The sequence below is a fragment of the Balaenoptera musculus genome, chromosome X (assembly GCF_009873245.2).
Source record: "Balaenoptera musculus isolate JJ_BM4_2016_0621 chromosome X, mBalMus1.pri.v3, whole genome shotgun sequence".
Lineage (NCBI taxonomy): Eukaryota > Metazoa > Chordata > Mammalia > Artiodactyla > Balaenopteridae > Balaenoptera > Balaenoptera musculus.
In genome coordinates, this window is record NC_045806.1 from 127,308,616 (window position 1) to 127,327,800 (window position 19,185).

Here is a 19,185-nt window from a genome sequence, read left to right on the forward strand (position 1 = left end):
AAAGAGGGAGGGAGGGAGGGAGGGAGGGAGGGAAGGAGGGAGGGAGAGTGGAAGGAAGGGGGAACAGCGGCGGTTGAGGCCAAAGGGGCGTGGAGAGGCGGGCAGGGGGCGCGGGTTCCCTCCCTCAGCACCCTCCGGAGGTCACTGGGGGAGAAAGGCGGGCCCTGGGCCAGCGGCCAGGACTTTTCGGGCTCCCCCACGACCTTCGGGTGTCTCCGTAGGGAACTGGGCCGGGAGCGCCCAGCGCCCTCTCACCTTTGACTTGCGCCTCATGGTCCGCCTGCGGCCCTCGCTCCCGGCGCAGCTTCCCGTGCGTGGCCATGGCCGCCGGGCGGCCGCGCCGTCGAGCTCCGCTGCTCCCACGCGGCCGCGAGCCGGCCGGGCGCTGGGACCGGGGGCCCGCAGCCAGCACCCTGCGCCGGCCCCGCCCCGCCCCGCCCCGCCCCCAGCGCGGCTACCGGGGCGGGGCGGGGGCGGCCCGGCACTGCTCGCGAGGGTCTGGGGTCGGGGGGGTGGGGGATAGGGGGGGAGGGGGTGGGGAATAGGAGGGGAGGGGGTGGGGATGGGGGAGGGGAGGGGTAGTGATGGGGGGAAGGGTGGGGGGTGCCCCCTGGGGCCGGGCCTTGCCGTCGCCTCACCCCAGGCACTGGGCATGCACCCAGGCAGCCTTGTGCCCAAGGTTCGGCTGCCAGGGCCGGTGTGGGAGCCCCAAGGTGCCCGGCAAGCTGGCATCCTCTGGCTGCCATTCTCCCCCAGCCTCCAGAAGGCTGCCTGGTCACCACTGCCAGACTGCACAATCTGGCCATTGGCCCTCAATGCCAGTGCGCAGTGACACCATAGCTGCTCCAGACCCTGGGCTCCCTTGGGTCACCTGCCTCCCCCAGATCCCCAGGACATCAGATGGGGCCCACCCTTCCCAAGCACAAGGAGCCTGGAGAGCCAGGTGGCAAGGGAGGTCAGCACCAGAGAACAGAACATGCCTTTGCTCCCTCCAGGCCCCCTCATGGGGAACGGGTGGGGGCGGAGGGCAGAGAGAAGGCTCGGGCTGAGGTTCCCCTTGCTCAGCCCTGCAGGGAGGAACAAGCCTTGTTGCCCCATAGGTGGTTACCACTTCCTGCTGCCGGAAGAGACTCTTCTGCCTCCTTTCCCGGCAGCTTGCACCTGCTGTCCTAGGCCTGGGGGGCTGGGGAGGGGCAGCCCTCTTCCTGCGCCCTCAGAGCAAGGCCTTACTGAGCCTGGGGGCGTTTTGGGGCCTCTCTTAGACAGGAGTGCTGGAGTTTCCCTTCACCCCTCTCTACCAACTGGAAGTCACAGGCCAGGCCAACAGGTTTTTCTCCAGTATACTGAGAAGGCAGGATGCAGGTAGCAAGTGACCAGCCAGACTGGACAACTGTCTTCAGTTGGGTGGGAGGGAAATCCCTGGGGTATAGATGGTGGGGACAGGGGCGAAGGCAGTTAGGCTCTGGGCTCGTGCCCAGGGGAGGCGGGCCTGTAGGCGCTAGTGCAAGGGGTCCGGGCATGTGTGTGTGTGGATGTCCAAGTCAGGCTCTGTGCAAATGTGGGCACACGTGACCCGGACCTGCAGCTCTGGGAGGGAGGGGAGTCTGCGCAGGTACTTCCTGGCTTTCAACTGTGAGCATCTCGCTCGCCCAGAAGGGGAAAACATACGTCCTCAGCTCCCTGCCCCCCACCCCCAGTACCAAGGCCCTTCTCTCAGGTGCAGTGTGTGCACGGGGCACTGGGGCTTTTCGGACTGGGAGCAGGCCGGACCCCAGTGGTAAGGCATGCCCCTCATCGGCTAAACCCAACACAACACACCTTGCCCCCTACCCTGTATCTGAGCCCTGACTGGTCGCCCAATGTTCCTCCCCCATTCAACAGAGCCAGGCACAGGGCTCAAGCCCGCAGGAAACTGCGGCTGAACTGGTGTCGGCGCCTACGTTCAAATGCTCTCCTTCGTCCTTTTACTTTAGGACTCCAGAAATACTGACGTGAAGCCCCATTCAGCCACTGGTGTCAAAACTTGGGTAACGGGGCTTCCCTGGTGGCGCAGTGGTTGAGAATCTGCCTGCCAATGCAGGGGACGCGGGTTCGAGCCCTGGTCTGGGAGGATCCCACATGCCGCGGAGCAACTAGGCCCGTGAGCCACAACTACTGAGCCTGCGCGTCTGGAGCCTGTGCTCCCAACAAGAGAGGCCGCGATAGTGAGAGGCCCGCGCACCGCGATGAAGAGTGGCCCCCGCTCTCCGCAACTAGAGAAAGCCCTTGCACAGAAACGAAGACCCGACACAGCCAAAAATAAGTAAATCAATTAATTAATTTTAAAAAAAAAACAAAAAACTTGAGTAACTAGCCCTGGCTTTTAGGACGCTTTTTTGGCATTTAAGGCCGTACTGCTTGCTCTGTCCTCAGAGCTCTATTGTTCCCCTTCAAAGAATCTAAATGGTGCAGAAGGGCAGGACCAGATCTGCGGGACCTTGCTAAGCCTGTTGACAAGTGGAGTGAACACTTGGTCCTGAGGGGTGACCGTAGGGCTGACGTGGTCAGGTCTGCTGGGTGAAGGATAGACCAGAGGGAGATGAGATCAACGGGGAGGTTGTTAACAGATGTCCACGTCAGACGAGAGCATGAACTGGACAGTGAGGCCCCTCCCATTTTCCCACAAATGAGCTTTCCAGGAGAAGTTTCACAATGGGGGTCCAGGTTGTGCACCTCTGTGTATAGGTTCATCCCCTGGGGAGACGTCCCCAGAGCCCACCCCCAGTCACACGGCTAGGGAACAGGAGTTCCTGCTTTTCCCACCCTCATCCTTCCAGCCTCCGTTCGGCACCTAGCTACTGAAGCGGCCCCTCCCAGAGGCGGGTCCTGCAGAGAAGGAGGAAGTGCTGGGCCCCAAGGGTCACTCGGGTCTGCGGCTTCCCCTCTCTGCCCTCCGCCCTCGCCTCAGCTCCCGCCTCCGCCCAGGAAACCCAACCGCCTGGGGGCGGCCGAGCGTCAACGGGCCCTCCTGGGACGCTGGACGCAGAGGACAGAGGGCAGGCCCGACGAGGGAGGAAGGAGTGTGCCGCAGAGCACCGTGGGAGCCTCCGCGGGCTCCCTCCCGCCAGCGCTGGGGCGCGGCCGAGGTAGCGCGCATGCTCTCCCCCTCGCCCGCCCCGCCCGCCGCGCGGAGCCCAGCCTCGCCGCCGCCGGACCAATCAGAGCCTGGGAACGAAGCCCGGCGCGGCTTGCAAACCGAAAGGGACTGAAGCCAGGCGCGGAGGGCGGTGCGAGGCTCCGCCTCCGACAGCAAGCCCGCGATTTGAGCCTATCAGAACACAGCCTCCCTCCCCCCGCCAGCCCGCGCGTTAGCGGGCGCGCGCAGGCGCATCTTTCTGTTCCCGGCCCGCTCACGAGCGTACCGGGCTGCCAGTTGGTCACGTGGCAGGCGCCAGCCAGAGAGCGAATCGAGCTCCGTAGCAAATTATTCTGCGTAGCAGAGGAGCAGTGTGCTTTCTGCGGCAGCAGGCGCACAAGGTACAGTGACAGCTAAGGAGTGCTGAGCTCCGCTGGGAGGTGGGCGGCCCAGGCGGCCCGCCCAGGGATGAGGAGCAGCAAACAATGGCGCTGCAGCCAGAGGGAATGGCAGGGATGAAAGGCACAGGAGCCAATTTTAGGGTTAGAGTTGAAGCTATGAAAAACTGAGGGCTTACAGGCTGCATGAAATGACATTACGCATTTGTCAAAACTCACGGAGTGTACAACGCAGAGGGAAATGTAACTGTGGACTGTAGTTAACAATGTATCAATCTTGTCTCAAACAACTGTAACACTTGATACAAAATATTAATAGGGGAAACGGCGGGGGACGGGGGCGGGTCCACGGGAACTCTGTACTATCTGCTCACTTCTGTAAATGTAAAACCATGCTAGAAAGCAAGCCCACTGATTATTTTCAAGGCTTGGGTTAGGAAGTAGATTCAAGGGGTATCACGGTGATTGAACAGACAGGATTCGCTGACCTTTTGGTTTGCAGGGGAAGGAGGAATCAAGGACAGTTGCCAGGGCTCGAGCAACTGGGTAGCTGCTTGGGCCATTACCGAGATAGGACATTGGTAGAGAAGCTCAGCGGGCAGCTGGACTCAGGCATCCGGAGCCTGGCAAGGCAGCAGCAGAGCAGGGCTCGGAAGGCTCCCAGAACTCCAGGGTTTCCTTCCCCCGGGACCCAAAGATGGCTCCAAGCTATCAGACATCTCCAAAGCCCTGACAAAGCTCTTCCCTTCTACTTGGGCTTGGCAGGAAGCACTGTGCCAAAAGGATGTGAGGTCCACATCCACAGGGATGCAGAAGAGCCAGAGAGGGGCATACACACACCCCCAAAAATGTGCACGCTCGCACAGGTAAACTCCCCAAGGCCACTGGGTGAAGTTTATTGTGAAACCTCTTGGGGTGAGGATGGGATGGGCAGGCCAGGGCAGGGAGAGGAGCATGTGCAGGCTCTAGGAGGCTGAGTCAGAGGCCTCTGAGCTGTCCTTGACATCGGTGCTCTCTGTGGTCTCGCTGACCTCACTGAGGTCTTTGCTGTCTCCACCGCTATCCTCCGCAGCCAGGCCCTTTTCCTCCCGACAGGCCTCTCCCGAGCTCGGAAGCGAGTTGCCCTTGCCCTCCACCTTGTTCTCGATGGAGCCCAGCACCACGTGCCTGGCCTTCTCCTTCAGCTCCAGGTGCCGCCTCAGCTGCCCCCAGGAGCCCGGGGAGAAACGGGAGTAAGGAGACAGCACCTAAGTCTCTAGACCACGAAGGCCCTCTCCCGCCTCCCGTGCCTTGTCCCTTGCTGGCGGCGGGGGGCAGGATGAGAGGCAGCGGAGCCAGGGCAGGAAACAGGACTGAGCCCGACTCCCGGGGGGGAGCCCTGGCACTGTCCCCTCTGGGCCTGTTTCCTCTCCTGTAAAGTGGAGGTGCTGGGGCTTCCCTGGTGGCGCAGTGGTTGAGAATCTGCCTGCCAATGCAGGGGACATGGGCTCAAGCCCTGGTCTGAGAAGATCCCACATGCCGCGGAGCAACTAAGCCCGTGCGCCACAGCTACTGAGCCTGCGCGTCTGGAGCCTGTGCTCCGCAACAAGAGAGGCCGCGATAGCGAGAGGCCCGCGCACCGCGATGAAGAGTGGCCCCCACTCGCCACAACTAGAGAAAGCCCTCGCACAGAAACGAAGACCCAACACAGGCAAAAATAAAAAAAATAAAATAAAGTGGAGGTGCTCATGGCTCCCTCACGAGGCTGCTGTGGAGCCCTCTGAACGGCCCTGGCCGCCGAGGAGCCTTGGGCAGAACCCTGACTTTCTCTTCAGCCCGGTTCTGTCTGGCCCCTGAGCCTTGGAGCCAGCCACAGCCGTCCCCAGGCCCCGCGTCTCAGCATGTCCAGGGGCCTCCTCCCTCTCCTCTCACAGCAGCCTCTGGGCAGGACGGGCTTCTTCCTCAGAGAATGGAATCTTGGGCCGATGGCCTTCTTTAAAGCCCTACCAAGGTCCGGCTCCCCGCCTGCCAGCTACGGAAGCTGAGGTGAAGAGGGCCAGGACTCCCGGCGACGCAGCCTCCAACTGTCCCAGGCCGCCCCTGCTCGCCTTGCCTGGGGACCGCGGCCCTGGCCCCGCGGGACGCTTACCTCGTCGGCCATCTGGGTGAGATCCCGCTTCATCGCATACGCGTCTTCCCCATCTGCGTAGTATTTGGGCTCCACTTCGCTGATCCTGGGGGCAGCAGGTGGAGAGAAGGATGGCAACCCACATCGGGGGCAATTCTCCTCAGCCTTCTGGCACCATCTGCTAGTGGGGCAGGGTGTCATTGCCCCCCCCAAGGACCCTTTGGGAGACATTTCCAACATGGTCTTCCCTCTGCTTTCTCCAACAGTAAGTAGCACCCAGCTCCTTTATTCCCCCCCACCCCTGGCGTCCTGCCACTGCCCCTCGTCCCTAACCTGGCCACCAAGGCTCTGTGTCCGTGGTTTCCTGTGAACTGAAGCCCTGAATTGGGCAGTCCCCTCCCCTCCCCTCCCCGCCCTGCCCCTCCCCTCCCCTCCCCGCCCCTCCCCTCCCCGCCCTGCTCCCTGTCACTTCCTGGGCATGCATGGCTGGCTCGTATGCCTAACAGTTGGAGCCGGGGAGGGGTGCTGTGGCCCCTGTTCTTGGTGGTCTTTACCAGGCAGCGTGGCCCCTAGCCCGAGCAGCTCAGGGGCCAAGCCTGCACTGGGAGGTGTGTGTGCAGACCTGGGCACCCTGCCACTGAAAAGGGAGCCGGTCTGGATGGCCCAGAAAGGCCCTGCCAGCCTTAAGACCCTAGAACTGTCAACCACCAGAGGCGTTTGCATCCAGGCCAAAGATCCTGCCTCAGATGCCCAGCCCGGAGGCCACTTCCCTTCCCAACAGTCCCTCCTCATCCCCTACCAACCTGAAGCTGACGCTGTCTCAGTGGGCCCTCCATGGACAGCCCACCTCAGCCTCGCTTTCCAGCGGCTTTCACCACAACGTACTGGGCAGGGCAGTTCCCTGCTAGGCTCTCTCTGTCCTGTGCTGGGCACACAGAGACTGCCACATCCCTGAGTGGACCCACCCTCATCCGCTAGGACACCCAGGGCTCTAGATCCCTCCGCTGCTCTTGCCACTGGCCCTTCCTGCGCGGACGTGCTCAGGTTTATGCTTTCTTCTGGTCCCGCTTAGATGCTTCTGGGTGCCTGGTCACTCTCAGTTCTGCTCCTCGGCTTCTGTTCCTGTCCTGGGCCCTTGTCTCTGCTTCCCAACATCCTCACCGCGCTGCCCTTCCAGCGTAGCCGCCACCAGCATCAAGCAAGAAACACCGAGCGTCCTCCGGAAGCACAACATGCCTCAAGCAGACTGCGGCAGGCAGGTAGGTGCTCTTGCCCCCAGGAGTGCTGTCCACGGCCCGCTCCCCATCTCAGCTAACCCTAGCCATCCCCACGCCCCTGCCTAGAAGGTAGTTCAGCCCATCTCAGCCTCCTGGATAAGCCAGACCTGGGGACCATCCCACTCCATTAGAAAAATCTAGATCTACTTACTGAAAGTTGAGGGTGTTGGAATAGAGGTGCAGGGCGGCCCGGTTACTGCAGGGGAATAAGGCACTGCTGAGCGGTACAGACTAGGCCAGGCAGGGACAGCACATCCCGTCCAGGTCCTGCCCCTCCTCCCGGTACCCCTCCCCACTAATCCCACTTCCCGATCTTCTCCAAAAGCCAAGGCAGCCCAGGACCCACATCGAGGCAGTATCCCCGCTGGTGGTGGTGGGATGAATTGGGAGACTGGGATCGACATATATACACGAATATGTATAAAATAGATAACTGATAAGAACCTGCTGTATAAAAATAGATAAAATAAAATTCAAAAAAAAACCAGACAGTATCCCCCACCCCACGCCCCCACCCCTTCCCTCGGCCCTGGCTTCCACCTCTTCCTGACATGCAGGGAGACATATTTGGCGTTGAAGTTCTCGATCATGGCTCGGGAGGCCTGGTCCATCAGCTTCTGAGCCAGGCCGAGGCGCCGGTGGGAACGCTTCACAGCCTGGTGGGAGAAAGGTGGGACCTCAGGGTGGCTCCAACTAACTTCCGCCCCCGCCCCCACCAGAGCCTGGGTGGGCCCTACGCACCAGCGAGGTGATGTGTCCATGGGGCACGTCGTCCGGGTCCTCTTCCCTAGAGCAAGAAGAGAGGAGACGGGCTAGGCGTGAACCCCAAAGTGCGTCCAGTCCCGGGACGGGGGAGAGCCAGGACTCTCCAAACCCCAGGCAGCAGCCAAAAGACACTTGCAGTGTCAATGGAAGACTGTTCAGTGCTAAAAGGAAAGGAGCTCTCAAGCCATGAAAAGACAAGGGGGAGACTTCAATGCATATGACTAAGTGAAAGGTGGTCTGAAATGGCTACACACTGTATGATTCTAATCACATGACCTTCTGGAGAAGGTGAAACTATGGAGACAGTAAAGAGATCAGTGGTTCCCGGGGAGAGGGGAGGGAGGGAGGGCAGTGAAACTACTCTGTTTGATACTATAGTATTGGATACTGTTGCTATACCTTTGTCCGTGGAAGGTAGAACTCAAAGAGTGAAACAATGTAAACTATGGACTTTTGTAATAATGTAGTAATATGGGTTCACCCATTGTAACAGATGTGCCACGACATGTTAATGAGAGGAAACTGAACTAAAGAAATAGTCTATTAACAAGAAACAAAAAAACCCGACCCAGCCCAGGCAGCATGCATCAGAGCCGTGCAGTGTCGGTGTCCCTCCTCCCCCCGCCCCCAGGTCAGGCTCCAGGCTTGTCCCTCCGTCCTTGGTGACTCACATTTTGGCCAGGACATACCCCACAATCTTTCCATTCTCATCCTCAGCGATGTAAGAGAGCTGGGTGACAGGGAGGAAAGAGAAGGCGGAAAACAAGTTCCTGTCAGAGCTGGAGGCGCCCTTATTGGACACCTGGCCCCAGCGCCTGCCTGTCGCTGTGTGCGTGAGAGACAGAAGCCGATCCAGCAGCGAGTTCAGTGACAGCTCCTGACCTCCAGGCCAAGTGGCTTGGTTTTCCCACATCACACCGTGCGCCGTCCTTAACCCAGAAGAAGTGGACAGACACAGGTGGGAACACGGCCCCTACCTTGGCCCTGTTCTTCGCCCCTCTTCAAGGCACCTCCTATCCATCTCCCGCCACCCCAGCCGGAAACACTCAGGGCCTCATCGACCCATGCGCCCTCCGGACTCTTCACGACTTCGCGCGACCTCGCCGGCTTGTCCCAAGCCGACCCAGGGTGGAATTTCCTTGGCCTGGTTTCCCTCATCCCCAAATTCAACAGCTGCCCACCTGGGGCCAGGAAAGGCCATGGTAGAAATAATATTTCATCTGGTAGTTCTCGGGCAGGCACAGGAGGTTGCAGTGCTGCATGTTCATCAGGTCCTCTGGCTGCAGGGGAGGAGGGCAGTGGAATGCAGTCAGGCAGGGGGCTGCGGTGCCTAAGTAGGCCTCGGTCGTGTTAGAACCCTGCTCTGTCTACTCAACGACACCCGCCCCCCCACAGGGCTGGGCGGGCGCTGGGACTATCTGTCTCTGCACAGGCCTGGCCCACAGCCGCTGTGCAAAAACTGACTGTTCCAGGAATGAACGTTGAGCGCCAGGAAGCTCCCCGACACCATCCAACGGAACCCCGACATCCGGAAAGAAGGGGTTCGCATCCCCGGCCCTGCGCCCCTGGCTCCCCCGGCCTCCTCTTCGGGTAGATCCAGCCCCACGGGGACGGTGGCCTTCACTTCTCCGCGCAGGGCGGCTGGCCCGGTGCTCGGCCGGGCCCCTTGGGAGTATGCGCACGCGGCCACCGGGCCCCGCTCCCACGCGGCGCGGACAGCCTCCGGCCCCGGCCCCTCACCCTCGCATTGCGGATGTTCATAACGGCGGCGGGGCTCGCGGCTCCCAGCGGGTCGTGAACGCGCAGTCAGCTGCCGCCGCGCTCCGAAGCGATGCCGGGGCTGCCAGGCCAGGGCTGGGGCTGGGGCTGGGGCTGGGGCTGGGGCTGGGGCTGGAGCTAGAGCTAGAGCTAGATCTGGGTCCCAGATCGCGGGGACGGCGGCGGAAGAGGCGGCGCGCGCCGGGCCCGGCCACCGGCCGGAAGTGCGCGCCGCCGAGCCCGCCCGCCGGGCCCGCCCTCCCGGCGGCTGGGCCATGCGCAGGGAGGGCCAAGGGCGGGGTAGGGCCTCTCCGCGGGGCGGGCCGGGCCAATGGCCGGGCGAGCCCCGGCGCGGGGCGGGCCTGTTGGCAGGGTGGGAGGGTCCAGCGCGCGGGGCGGGTCACTGGCTGGGCGAGCAGGTGCCCTCCAGCCAAAGGCGGCGGTTGGTCCCCCACCCGACACCCCACAGACGCTCACACACACGGGCAGTGGAACAGGCTTGGCTTTATTCTGCGCCTCGGCGGGCGGGGTCGGCGGGCGGAGACCGGGCGCTGAGGGCCGCGGCCGGGGCCGAGGCCGGGGCGAGGCGGCTCAGCAGGTCACTCAGCATCTCCTCGCACATGGCGAGGCACCGCGGCACGTGGAAGCAGCCTGCGGGGAGAGGCGGGACGGCGGGTTGGGAGGGCCGTGGGCAGCCGAGTGCCCCGAGCCCCTGGGCCCCGCCCTTTCCCCTTTCCCCCACTCACCTTTGAAAGGACCCCCCTTGATGGTGAGGGCGACCTTCCCCTCTCGGTTCAGGTAGCCAAACCATTCCCCGTACTCGGGATCGCGAAACTGCAATAACAATGAGGCAGTGACAGGCAGCGCCTGCAGGAACCGCCCAGATGCCACAGGCCTGGGAAAGGGGTGTTCACCGGTCCCACTAAACCGCTACCTCGGGGTCAGAGCCCGGGCTGACCCCCGGCTCCAGAGTCAGTGCTCTTAAATGAGGTCCCGCCTCCTGGACAAATATGAAAGCAAGGGGCTTTTCCTTTTCCTTTTTCTTCAGGGGGGGTGGAGTTGTGAGTCTGCAGCTAGTTACCCCACTTGGGGAAGGGGCCGCAGGCTGTGAGATGAAACCTTGCAAGATGGAATTTAAAAAAAAAAACAAAAACAAAAACCCTGCTTGGGACTACTGAGCTTGCGCTCTAGAGCCCGTGCACCACAAATACTGAAGCCCGCGCGCCTAGAGCCCGTGCTCCGCAAGAGAAGCCACCGACCGCAGTGAGAAGCCCGCGCGCAGCCACTAAGACCCAGCGCAGCGAAAAGTAAATAAATAACTACATATAATTTTAAAAAGTAACAATGAAAAAAGAAACAGAATCCTGAGGAAGTGCTGGCCTGCCATGTAACTTTGTAACAAGTTATTCCTTTGGAGCTCCTGTTCCCTGCTTCAGAGGACTGTCTTCCAGTGGAGGAGATTGTAGATACCCATTGTAGATATCCCGCACAGAGGTCTGACTTCTGCCTGGCTCACCACAGGTCCCAAACACATCTCCCCCTCCCTCGGAGCCACCTGAAGCCTGCCCCTGCCCAGCATTTCTGTTGACCCTCTCCAAATTCCTCGCTTCTCTCCTGCCCAGTTCCTTCCAGATGCTCCAGGACAGACCTCAGAGCCCTGGCCTAGGCCCTTCCTCTCCAGATAAGAGACCTGAGTGGAGCCCCTTCTCAGAAGGACCATAGAAGAAATCAGTGACATTGAAGTCCACTATCAAAAATGTCTTTTTAAATGGGGACCTATGAGTAGGTGTATTCTTCTTCATAGGGGGTAAAACTAGTTCTTTTTTTTTTTTAAAGCTATTTTTTTTTTTAAAGATGACAGGTTTTGTTTTTTTTTTACCTTTGGGTTTATTTATTTATTTATTTATTTATGGCTGTGTTGGGTCTTTGTTTCTGTGCGAGGGCTTTCTCTAGTTGTGACAAGTGAGGGCCACTCTTCATTGCGGTGCGCAGGCCTCTCACTATCGCGGCCTCTCTTGTTGCGGAGCACAGGCTCCAGACGCGCAGACTCAGTAGTTGTGGCTCACGGGCCTAGTTGCTCCGCGGCATGTGGGATCTTCCCAGACCAGGGCTCGAACCCGTGTCCCCTGCATTGGCAGGCAGATTCTCAACCACTGCACCACCAGGGAAGCCCGTAAAACTAGTTCTGTATCTGTTCATTCTATCTTTCCAGTGACGTTACTCATGTCCTTACTTATTATTCGACTACTGGATATGACACGGGAAGATAACAAAGGATTTGACTGTTTTCCTGTCCAGCCTTTCCATGGATGTCTGAATTTTTGCTTTCTGTATTGTTATGACGATTAGTGCATAGTGAATTACCTGTTGTTTATAACTTTTGTGATTGTTCAATGCAATCTCTCTTTCTTGAAAATTTATTCCTTAAATTTCACTTTATGCAGTTAAGACCGATCACCTCGAACACATGTTCTCTATGAATGCGTTCAATATTAACATATATCGCCTCTGGTCTTGTGGCTCCCGTGTTTGGAAGCAGTGACGAGCGTGTGCAGTACTTGGAGATGCCTCTCTAACCACAACATAATACGAACACATTTGGAATTTCTACTGGTGACAAAGTCGGACACTGCTAATACTGTGGTTCACTGCTTTCATTCATGATGGACGTGAATGCTGGATTTCAGTTAGAGGTTAGTGCAAATAAAGATGGAATTTTCTCTCAGGTTTCAAAGCCCACAGACCTCAGAATAAGACCCCCCTGGTGTAATCCCTCCCATACTGGGGTTTACTAATGGAGTGAGTCGTGGCCTTAGAAGCACATCAGGAATCTTCCTTCATTCCCCATCAGGCTCAGCACCCGAGGTGCCCCTGGGCAGCAGCTGGCACAGCACATTACTCTGCTCACAGCGCTCGGCCCTCTGGGGGGCGGGGGGCCTGGTTTCCTTCCTACCTCACAGCTGATTCTTGTCTCCCTTGCTGGGCCTGCCTATTCCCTCTCTCCTTTCCTTCTGTACTCCAAGCTTACCTTGCCTCACGGCTTCCAATATCATCTGTATCCTTATGACACCCAAACCCTCGTGGCCAGCCCACACCTCTCCCGCTCGACCACACTCTGACCCCTGAGCCACTGCAGCTCCCACCCCGGGCCAGGCCCCCACTCACTAGCCAGGATGACAGCCACAGCCCGGTCTCCCTGCCTTTGCCTGGTGCCCTATGGCCTCCCCTCCTGAAGCCCCAGCTTTTCTCCTTCCCACTAGTCCCCCCAGTCCCCTGACCTTGCTTTATTTCCCAGAGCTCTCATCACCATCTATGTTTGCTGGTTTACTTGTTTATGGTCAGTCCCACCAGCACCGAAATGTGAGCTCCAGTGGGGCAGGGACCACTCTCTTGACTGAACAGAGGGCACCAGGGCCGGGACTTCCAGGAACTCTCAGACCTACTGAGGGACCACGTCCGGCGAGCGCGGGAAGGAGAGGGTGTGCCCCGCCTGCGGTCTCCTCCACACCGCCGCTGAGACCAGGAAGCAGCACTTACCCGGCGGAAAGTGTACTCGGCCACCTGGTAGAAGATCTTCAGCAAGGCGGAGTCCCCGCTCTCACTGTAGCCCATGAGGAAGGCGATCATGGCTTCACTGTGCGGCCACCAGAGCTTCATGGCCCACTCCAGCTGAGAGCAGAGTGGAGGCAGGCATCTGAGAGCCCTGGACCCCACTCCACCACCCCTCTCAGCAGGAGAGTCACCCCCAGCTTTCGGGCCCTGTCTCAGACTCCATCTGGCCCAAGCTCTGGGAGCTCAAACGCGGGACGAACGCCTCTGGGGGTCTTAACCGCCCGTCAGATCACGACTAGCTTCCTGAGCCAGATGCAGCCCAAGTAGCCCCTCCCAAAGGGCAGGGCTGGGGCGGGTGCCCCTTGAGCCCTGGAATCGAAACCCTGGCTGTGTCGTCAGTCTGTCTAAAGCCCCTCGGACACTAAGCTCCTGCTGGTGGCAGACTCAGCCACCCTCTGCAGAGCTCAGCAGGATCGAGGCACAGTCAGACCACAGACCTAAGGGAGCAAATCTGCTCCCACTGCTGATGCCTTAGGGTCACTCAGAGAGCCTTTCCAAGATGAAGGGCCATGTGTCTCCGCGTGGGCATGGTCTGCGCTCCCTCACGGCCTCCCTGTGCATGTGAGGTTGAGGACCACCGGCACGGGAGTCGAGCTTCCCACTGGGGTCACACTGGGCAGGTTCACTCCTCCGAGCCCCGGGTCCCCCTCTCTGTAATGGGTGATGACAGCACGCACCTCCCTGGGCAGAAAGCCTTCAACAGGCTAGTACCATGTAGCCCTGGGTACATTCCCACCTGGGTGGGGCATAGGCCATCAGCATCCTGGAAGTAGAAGAGACCTCCATGGTCAGGATCCCATCCAGAGCGGAAAGGCAACAATAGGAACTTGTCGATAATGTGGGCTCGAAGTTTGGGGTCACCTCTCCGGATGGTGTGACGGAGCAGGAACCAGCCGGCTTCCAGCGCGTGGCCTGGTGAGGGCTCGGGGTAAGGCAGGCAGCGTGTCCTCCCCCAGGCGGGGGGCCCAAGCGCTGTGCCGACCGCTGACTCCCTTCCTCTCTTCCTCACTGTGGGGCCCGCTTTGAGTCCCCTAGCCCTGCCGGTCTGCCCCAGAGTCACTCTCCTGCTGCTGACGCTCCAGCGTGGGAGGCCCGTCCCTCCTCCTCTGTCTGGTCCTCTGTGCGCTGAGGGTGGAGGGAGGAGGGCACTCCCCGCATCTGAAGTCCAGAACCAAGGCTGAGCGCCCCCCTCACCTGGGTTCTGGTGTCTCCCCAAGCAGCCGGAAAGCTCCTCGCCATCCTCTGACACATTCTCCAGCACAGCCTGCCCACCCCTCTGCCGAGGGAGGAGTAGAAGGTAGCTTGGCCTTCAGCACCCCCTGACCCCTGCCCCATCATCCAACAAGAAAGACGCCCCCTCCCACCCTCCCTCCCTCCCGATCTGCAGGCTTGGGTGGCCTGGCTCAGAGGGGCTTTGGAGGAGGAGCCGATTCACTCCCAAGGGTCTGGGCCTGTCCTAAACCTTGCTTTGGGCCTGGGCCCCTGATGTGGGGAGGGTAAGACACTGAACGGAGGCTGAGACGGGGAGGACTGGGCTGTCCAGAGGCCTGGGACGAAGTTGCGTCTGGCCAGGCTTCCTGCTGCCTGACGCGCCTGGGGCTCTGGCACCCACCCCGGCTCCCCCGGGGCTCTCCTTCCCTTCCCGAGGGTTCTGGGCCGCACCTCGCCCCGTCTCCCCGTCTGTAAAGGGAGCCATCGGGGCCCAGCTCCGAGGGGGGCGGGGGCGGGCGGGCGGAGGAGGCGCCCCGGGGGCGGGGAGTAGGGCGTCGCCCCGCCCCCCAGCCCCCCAGGCCCTGTCTGGCAGCCGCCGCCCGCCTCCTGCCCTGCCCCCACCTGGACGTGGCGCAGAATCCTCCCGGCGCACCAGTCCCCCAGCTCCGCGTAGCTGCCCGCCAGCTCCTCGTCGGCCTCCCCGAGCTGCTCCACCAGGCTGAGCAGCACCATGGGCACCGCCATGGACTCCGAGGCCGGGGCCCCAGGCAGCTGGGGCCGGCCCAGCCCAGAGGGGTCCTCCCGCACCCAGTGCACGATCTGATCCATCATCTCCACCGCTTCGCTCTGCGGAGGCGTGAGGGGAGGCCCAGGCTGAGGCTGCATCCCATCCAGTCTGGTCCCCCGGGTCCTGACCTGCTGGGTCCCCAGCCCTGGGGTGGGAGAACCATGTCCCCCCAGCCACTCACAGGACACCTTCACCAAGGCCTGCTCTGGGCCTGGCCCCGGGCTGGGGGCGTAGACCATTCCCAGACAGTGAGGTCAGGTTTGAAAGCAAGAGGGGGCCCAGGGAGGAGGGAGCGGCCCTCTCCCGGCCAGGGCAGGGCACGGATTGATCCCTGTGAAACTGAGCAGGACCCTGCAGAGCCTTCTGGGGGGTAGACCCCCTGTATCCCTTGCCTCTTGTCTGTAGAAAAGGTTTAGCCTCCTAGGCCTTCCCCGAGTTCCAAAGAGCAAATATAATCATAGAAGTGAGAAAATGCAGAAGCAAAGGAAAACAGATAAGCAACACAAAATAATAATAGTTTAGCCGTAAAAGAAAGTCATGGACCTTTAGTTGCTCCTCAAGGGCTATAGATCATATCCTGAGTCATATCCCTGAGTTGTTTTGCAGATACTAAGACCCCCACCAGGTGGAAGAAGGTAAGGGCATGCTGACCACCGGCGTGTAGACCCCAGACCACTGGAACCAGAAGGTTGATGATGTTGACTCCCTCCCGAAATACCACCTGGTTACCTCACCACCAACCAATCAGAAGAACGTCCATGAGCTGATCAGGTATCCCGCCACCCCCTCCCTCACCTTGCCTTTAAAAGCCCTTCCCCAGAAGCCATCGGGCAGTTTGGGTCTTTTGAGCAAGACCTGCCCGTTCTCCTTGCTTGGAGGCTTGCAATAAACCCTGCACTTTCCTTCACCTGTAGACGCACAGTGACAGTACAGCGCAACAAGGGGGGTGTTACCAGCAGCCCCGGGCTGTGGGGGCCCAGAGGAAGGACTGACAGTGACGACAGACCCAGCCCTGCACACAGGACCCGGGGAGGGGTTCGCACGCTGAATGGGAATGCTCCGGCAGCCATGCCCAGGGCAGGCGAGGGCATGGAGACACGCAGGGCAGCCTTCCTCCCATGCACCTGGTACTGCGCGTCCCCTGTCACCCTCCACAGCTCATTCATGGCCATGGTGTAGAAACACTCGCTGAAGATGGTCCGCTGCACCTTGACCGGGCGGCCGTCCCTCGTCAGCACAAAGGCACACTTCTTTGCAGGAGGTGCCACTCGGGCATAACGCAGCAAAAATTCGCCACCTGCTGGTCGGGAAGGTGGCCTGCTAGAACTTGGGTGAGGATGCCACCGCCTCCCCCTTCCTCCCTACCTGCGAGCATACCGGGCCCTTTGCTGCTTCTAGACCCCTCTAGGAACTAGGCACCTAGGAGCACGTGTGCTACAGAGTGACTTGGAGCGGCCTCTGGGGAGATGGGGACACGGAGGGGGCACCTGCTTTAGCTGCATTCAGAAGCTCAGGGCGGCGGAAGCGCTCAAGCTTGCGGTACAGGCGACAATACATCCACACCTGTGGGGGAGTGGAGGAAACATGGCTTAAGTGGGGAGCGGCCCAGTCCTCAGGGCCGGGATGACGGTGAGTCTCGGGTTCCCCTGTCGTACCTGCCTCCCCTGCAGCCAGACGTACTTGAGGTCGTCATACACCTGCCCGTCACGGCCAAGGCACGTGAAGAAGCCCCTGTGGGACACGCACAGGGTTAGCCAAGCGGGGCGAGGAGCCCAGCAGGCCGGAGTCAGCTGAGTGAGGTGGGGACTCAGGAGGGGCAGGGACCGCGCCCAGGGCCCGAGCAGGGCGAGGCGCACCCGTGCTCCTGGTCGTGGGAGTGCTCCAACCAGAAAGCCACCACGATGTCCAGCTCGTGCCCCACACGCTCCTTCCAGGACTGCAGGGTCTCTCTCTCCTTCTCCATGTCCTGGGGAAACTTAGACTTGGAGGCACAGCTCCCCCTCAGACCTCCCCATCTTTCAGGGTCCCAGCCTCCTCAGTGGGCCCCTTGGTGCCCCAGCTCACCCCAGGCTCGAGTGGACCCCAGGGCTGGGTCCCCCAGGCCCCCAGGCCTCGGGACCCACCCTGTGCCGGTCTGCCCTGCAGACCCAGACCAGCCCCAGGACTGACCCCGCCGCCCTGGGGAGCCTCCAGGACAAACCCTCCTCCCCCACCCCCTCCCGGGCCCCACGCCACTGGCCTGCCACACTCGGAGACTCCGGCTCAGTGCCCCCCTCTCCTCCAGGAAGCCGCTCGGAGCCGAGCTGGTCGCAGTCGCGTGACTGTCACTCAGCTGACCCAGCCTAGCCCCACCCACCCCTCCTCCCTGGGGTTCCGCCCGGGCCTGGGGGCAGAGCCCGCGGGGGGGGGGGGGGAGGGGGCGCGGCTTGGCTGGCTTGCGACTCCACCCTGCCCTCCGGCTGCGCCCCGACTCTTGGCCCACCCACCCCACCTTTGGGCGGCAGAGTCCCGCGGAGCCCCTCTGCTGGGCACCCTCCGCTCAAGATCCTCCGGTGGGAAGTGCTGGGTGAGCTGGCAGGAGGACGGTCTGGGACGGGGGGGTGGGGGGGCCGGCAGGGGGCTGGACAGGGCGGGGCGTGGGCCCGGGTGCAGCTGGAAGTGGCTGAACTCCTGGGCCCCTCTGACCTGGGCCCCCACAGGGTGGGCAAGTCCTCTCTGAAGAATCAGCTCCTCAGCACCTGACCCCTTCGCCCCAGTGACGGCAGCTCAAGGCCAGGCAAGAGTGGGCATCCTGGGCCCTCTCCGCCGTCAGACTCCCGAGTTCCCCAGGCATATCTTCCAGCACCCGCATCTGGTTTTCACTTCACAGCTCTGTGACTGTCTGATTAGGTCAGGTGCTCTGAGGAAGGCTGGCCAAACTGTCGCCTACTTGCCCAGCCAGCGGAAGAATTATGTGGAGGGGGCATTCCAGGGACCCTGGGCTCCCAGTGGGGCTCAGGGAAGCTTGGCCTTCAGGGCGCGTCACCCCGTCTTCCCGAAGGAGGGACAGCAGCCCAGGAGTGTCCTACAGCCCTGGGACAGGGGCCTGGCGCCCCTGCGGCTCCCGCAGCTGTGCGCTGGTCCCGACAGCACGGGGGGCCGGCAGCTGCTGTGCCCCTCCACCGTCCGCCTTCCCTTGTGCCTGCGTAGGGGGGTCCCAGCCGTGGGCCCAGCTGGGCTGGTGTCAGCCGCCTGCCTGCGGATCCCCTGCCTTCCAGGCACTCTGTCTCCCTCACGCCTAGGCAAGGAGGAGCCCTGCTATGGGGAGGGTTCTGAGGTTCTTACGGGTGGCCCCTGGCCCTGGATCCCAATCCCAAGGTGAGAGCCGGCGGCGTTCCCATCCCTGTGCGGGGCTGCAGCCCGGTATTTTGAGACCGGTGCTGAAGACACCAGCAGCGTGGCCCTGGCCATCTGGAGAGCCGTGCAAGTGAGCAGAGGGATGGCGGGTGGGCGCCCCTCCCCCCCACGCTGTGAGCATCCACAGAGCCACGTACCACGTGTCCGGCAGATCTGCACAGGCCCCTTCTTTCCGGAGTCCTCCAGGTGGACACCCCCCACCCCGGCTTGCCCGCATCCTCCCACCCCTGGACGTTGCTTCTCCTGCTCTAGCCTGAAGGACACGTGCCCGCCGTTCTCCCGGGGCCTCTGTCCCCACCTACCCCCATGAGGTGTGAGGCGCCTGGGCTCTGAGTCAGGTCAGAGTCGGTGTGGTGGAGGCCCGACGGGACCCCACCACACTCATGAGACCCCGCGCTTCCAGCGGAGGGAGTACCAGGGGCAGGAGCGCGCCCTGGGAGGCCTCTTGGGTGAGGTGCCCTGGCGCGTCCGCGGGGTAGAGACAGGGGAGGTGGCTTTTGGTACCAGAGCGACTTGCCAAGAGCGGGGAGTGAGGCGGGGCGCCCGATCCCTGTCGGAGTACGGGGCCTGCAGCGAGGGGCCCCCCTCTGCCCCGCGTGGCACCGAGGCCGCGCTGAGCCTCGGCCGCCTCACCCCGCGCTCTGTGGAGCTCCCGTCCGGTCGGCGCTGAGGACGAACTCTGCCCGTCTAGCCCTGGGTGCAGCGCCACCCTAGCGACAGCAGCCCACCCCAACAGTGCAGCCGTCACAGTTGGTCAG

The 19,185-nt window shown here is 61.6% G+C and overlaps 2 protein-coding genes across 6 annotated transcripts; both read right to left on the bottom strand.

The window, feature by feature from the left end:
• Positions 1–4,380: 4,380 nt before the first annotated feature.
• On the bottom strand, positions 4,381–9,643 carry NAA10 (N-alpha-acetyltransferase 10, NatA catalytic subunit). 4 transcript variants are annotated; one of them, XM_036840332.1, is made up of 8 exons: positions 9,403–9,643; positions 8,844–8,942; positions 8,352–8,392; positions 7,639–7,684; positions 7,438–7,553; positions 7,049–7,096; positions 5,642–5,726; positions 4,381–4,715 (listed from the first exon to the last, which is right to left on the bottom strand). In XM_036840332.1, exons 1-8 carry the CDS (start codon positions 9,421–9,423, stop codon positions 4,479–4,481), a joined length of 693 nt encoding a protein of 230 aa, XP_036696227.1. In that variant the 5' UTR covers positions 9,424–9,643; the 3' UTR covers positions 4,381–4,478. The 4 variants fall into 4 exon arrangements, with proteins under 4 accessions (XP_036696227.1, XP_036696225.1, XP_036696226.1 ...); XM_036840330.1 differs by having other exon boundaries at positions 8,334–8,392; positions 9,403–9,638; XM_036840331.1 differs by having other exon boundaries at positions 4,386–4,715; positions 7,049–7,093; positions 8,334–8,392; positions 9,403–9,539.
• Positions 9,644–9,760: 117 nt separating this feature from the next.
• Positions 9,761–17,607, bottom strand: LOC118888840 (renin binding protein). 2 transcript variants are annotated; one of them, XM_036840328.1, is made up of 11 exons: positions 17,523–17,607; positions 16,888–16,997; positions 16,687–16,762; positions 16,519–16,594; positions 16,156–16,331; positions 14,866–15,090; positions 14,227–14,308; positions 13,769–13,944; positions 12,958–13,089; positions 10,167–10,254; positions 9,761–10,071 (listed from the first exon to the last, which is right to left on the bottom strand). In XM_036840328.1, the coding sequence occupies exons 2-11, from the start codon at positions 16,992–16,994 to the stop codon at positions 9,926–9,928; spliced, it is 1,284 nt and encodes a 427-aa protein (XP_036696223.1). In that variant the 5' UTR covers positions 16,995–16,997; positions 17,523–17,607; the 3' UTR covers positions 9,761–9,925. The 2 variants fall into 2 exon arrangements, with proteins under 2 accessions (XP_036696223.1, XP_036696224.1); XM_036840329.1 differs by lacking the exon at positions 17,523–17,607 and adding an exon at positions 17,271–17,371 and having other exon boundaries at positions 9,913–10,071; positions 16,156–16,328.
• Positions 17,608–19,185: the final 1,578 nt, after the last annotated feature.

Bases quoted from the DNA above. Each gene is read 5' to 3' on its own strand.
- LOC118888840 (XM_036840328.1), bottom strand. From the start codon at position 16,994: ATGGAGAAGGAGAGAGAGACCCTGCAGTCCTGGAAGGAGCGTGTGGGG. The intron at 16,763-16,887 runs GTGCGCCTCGCC...CGTGTCCCACAG, and splicing joins TCCCACGACCAGGAGCACGG to GGGCTTCTTCACGTGCCTTG. The intron at 16,332-16,518 runs GTGCCCCCTCCG...CTTCCCGACCAG, and splicing joins TCTGAATGCAGCTAAAGCAG to CAGGTGGCGAATTTTTGCTG.
- NAA10 (XM_036840330.1), bottom strand. From the start codon at position 9,423: ATGAACATCCGCAATGCGAGG. The intron at 8,393-8,843 runs GTGGGCAGCTGT...CCTGTCACCCAG, and splicing joins ATGGCCTTTCCTGGCCCCAG to CTCTCTTACATCGCTGAGGA. The intron at 4,716-5,641 runs GTAAGCGTCCCG...TCCTGGGGGCAG, and splicing joins TCACCCAGATGGCCGACGAG to CTGAGGCGGCACCTGGAGCT.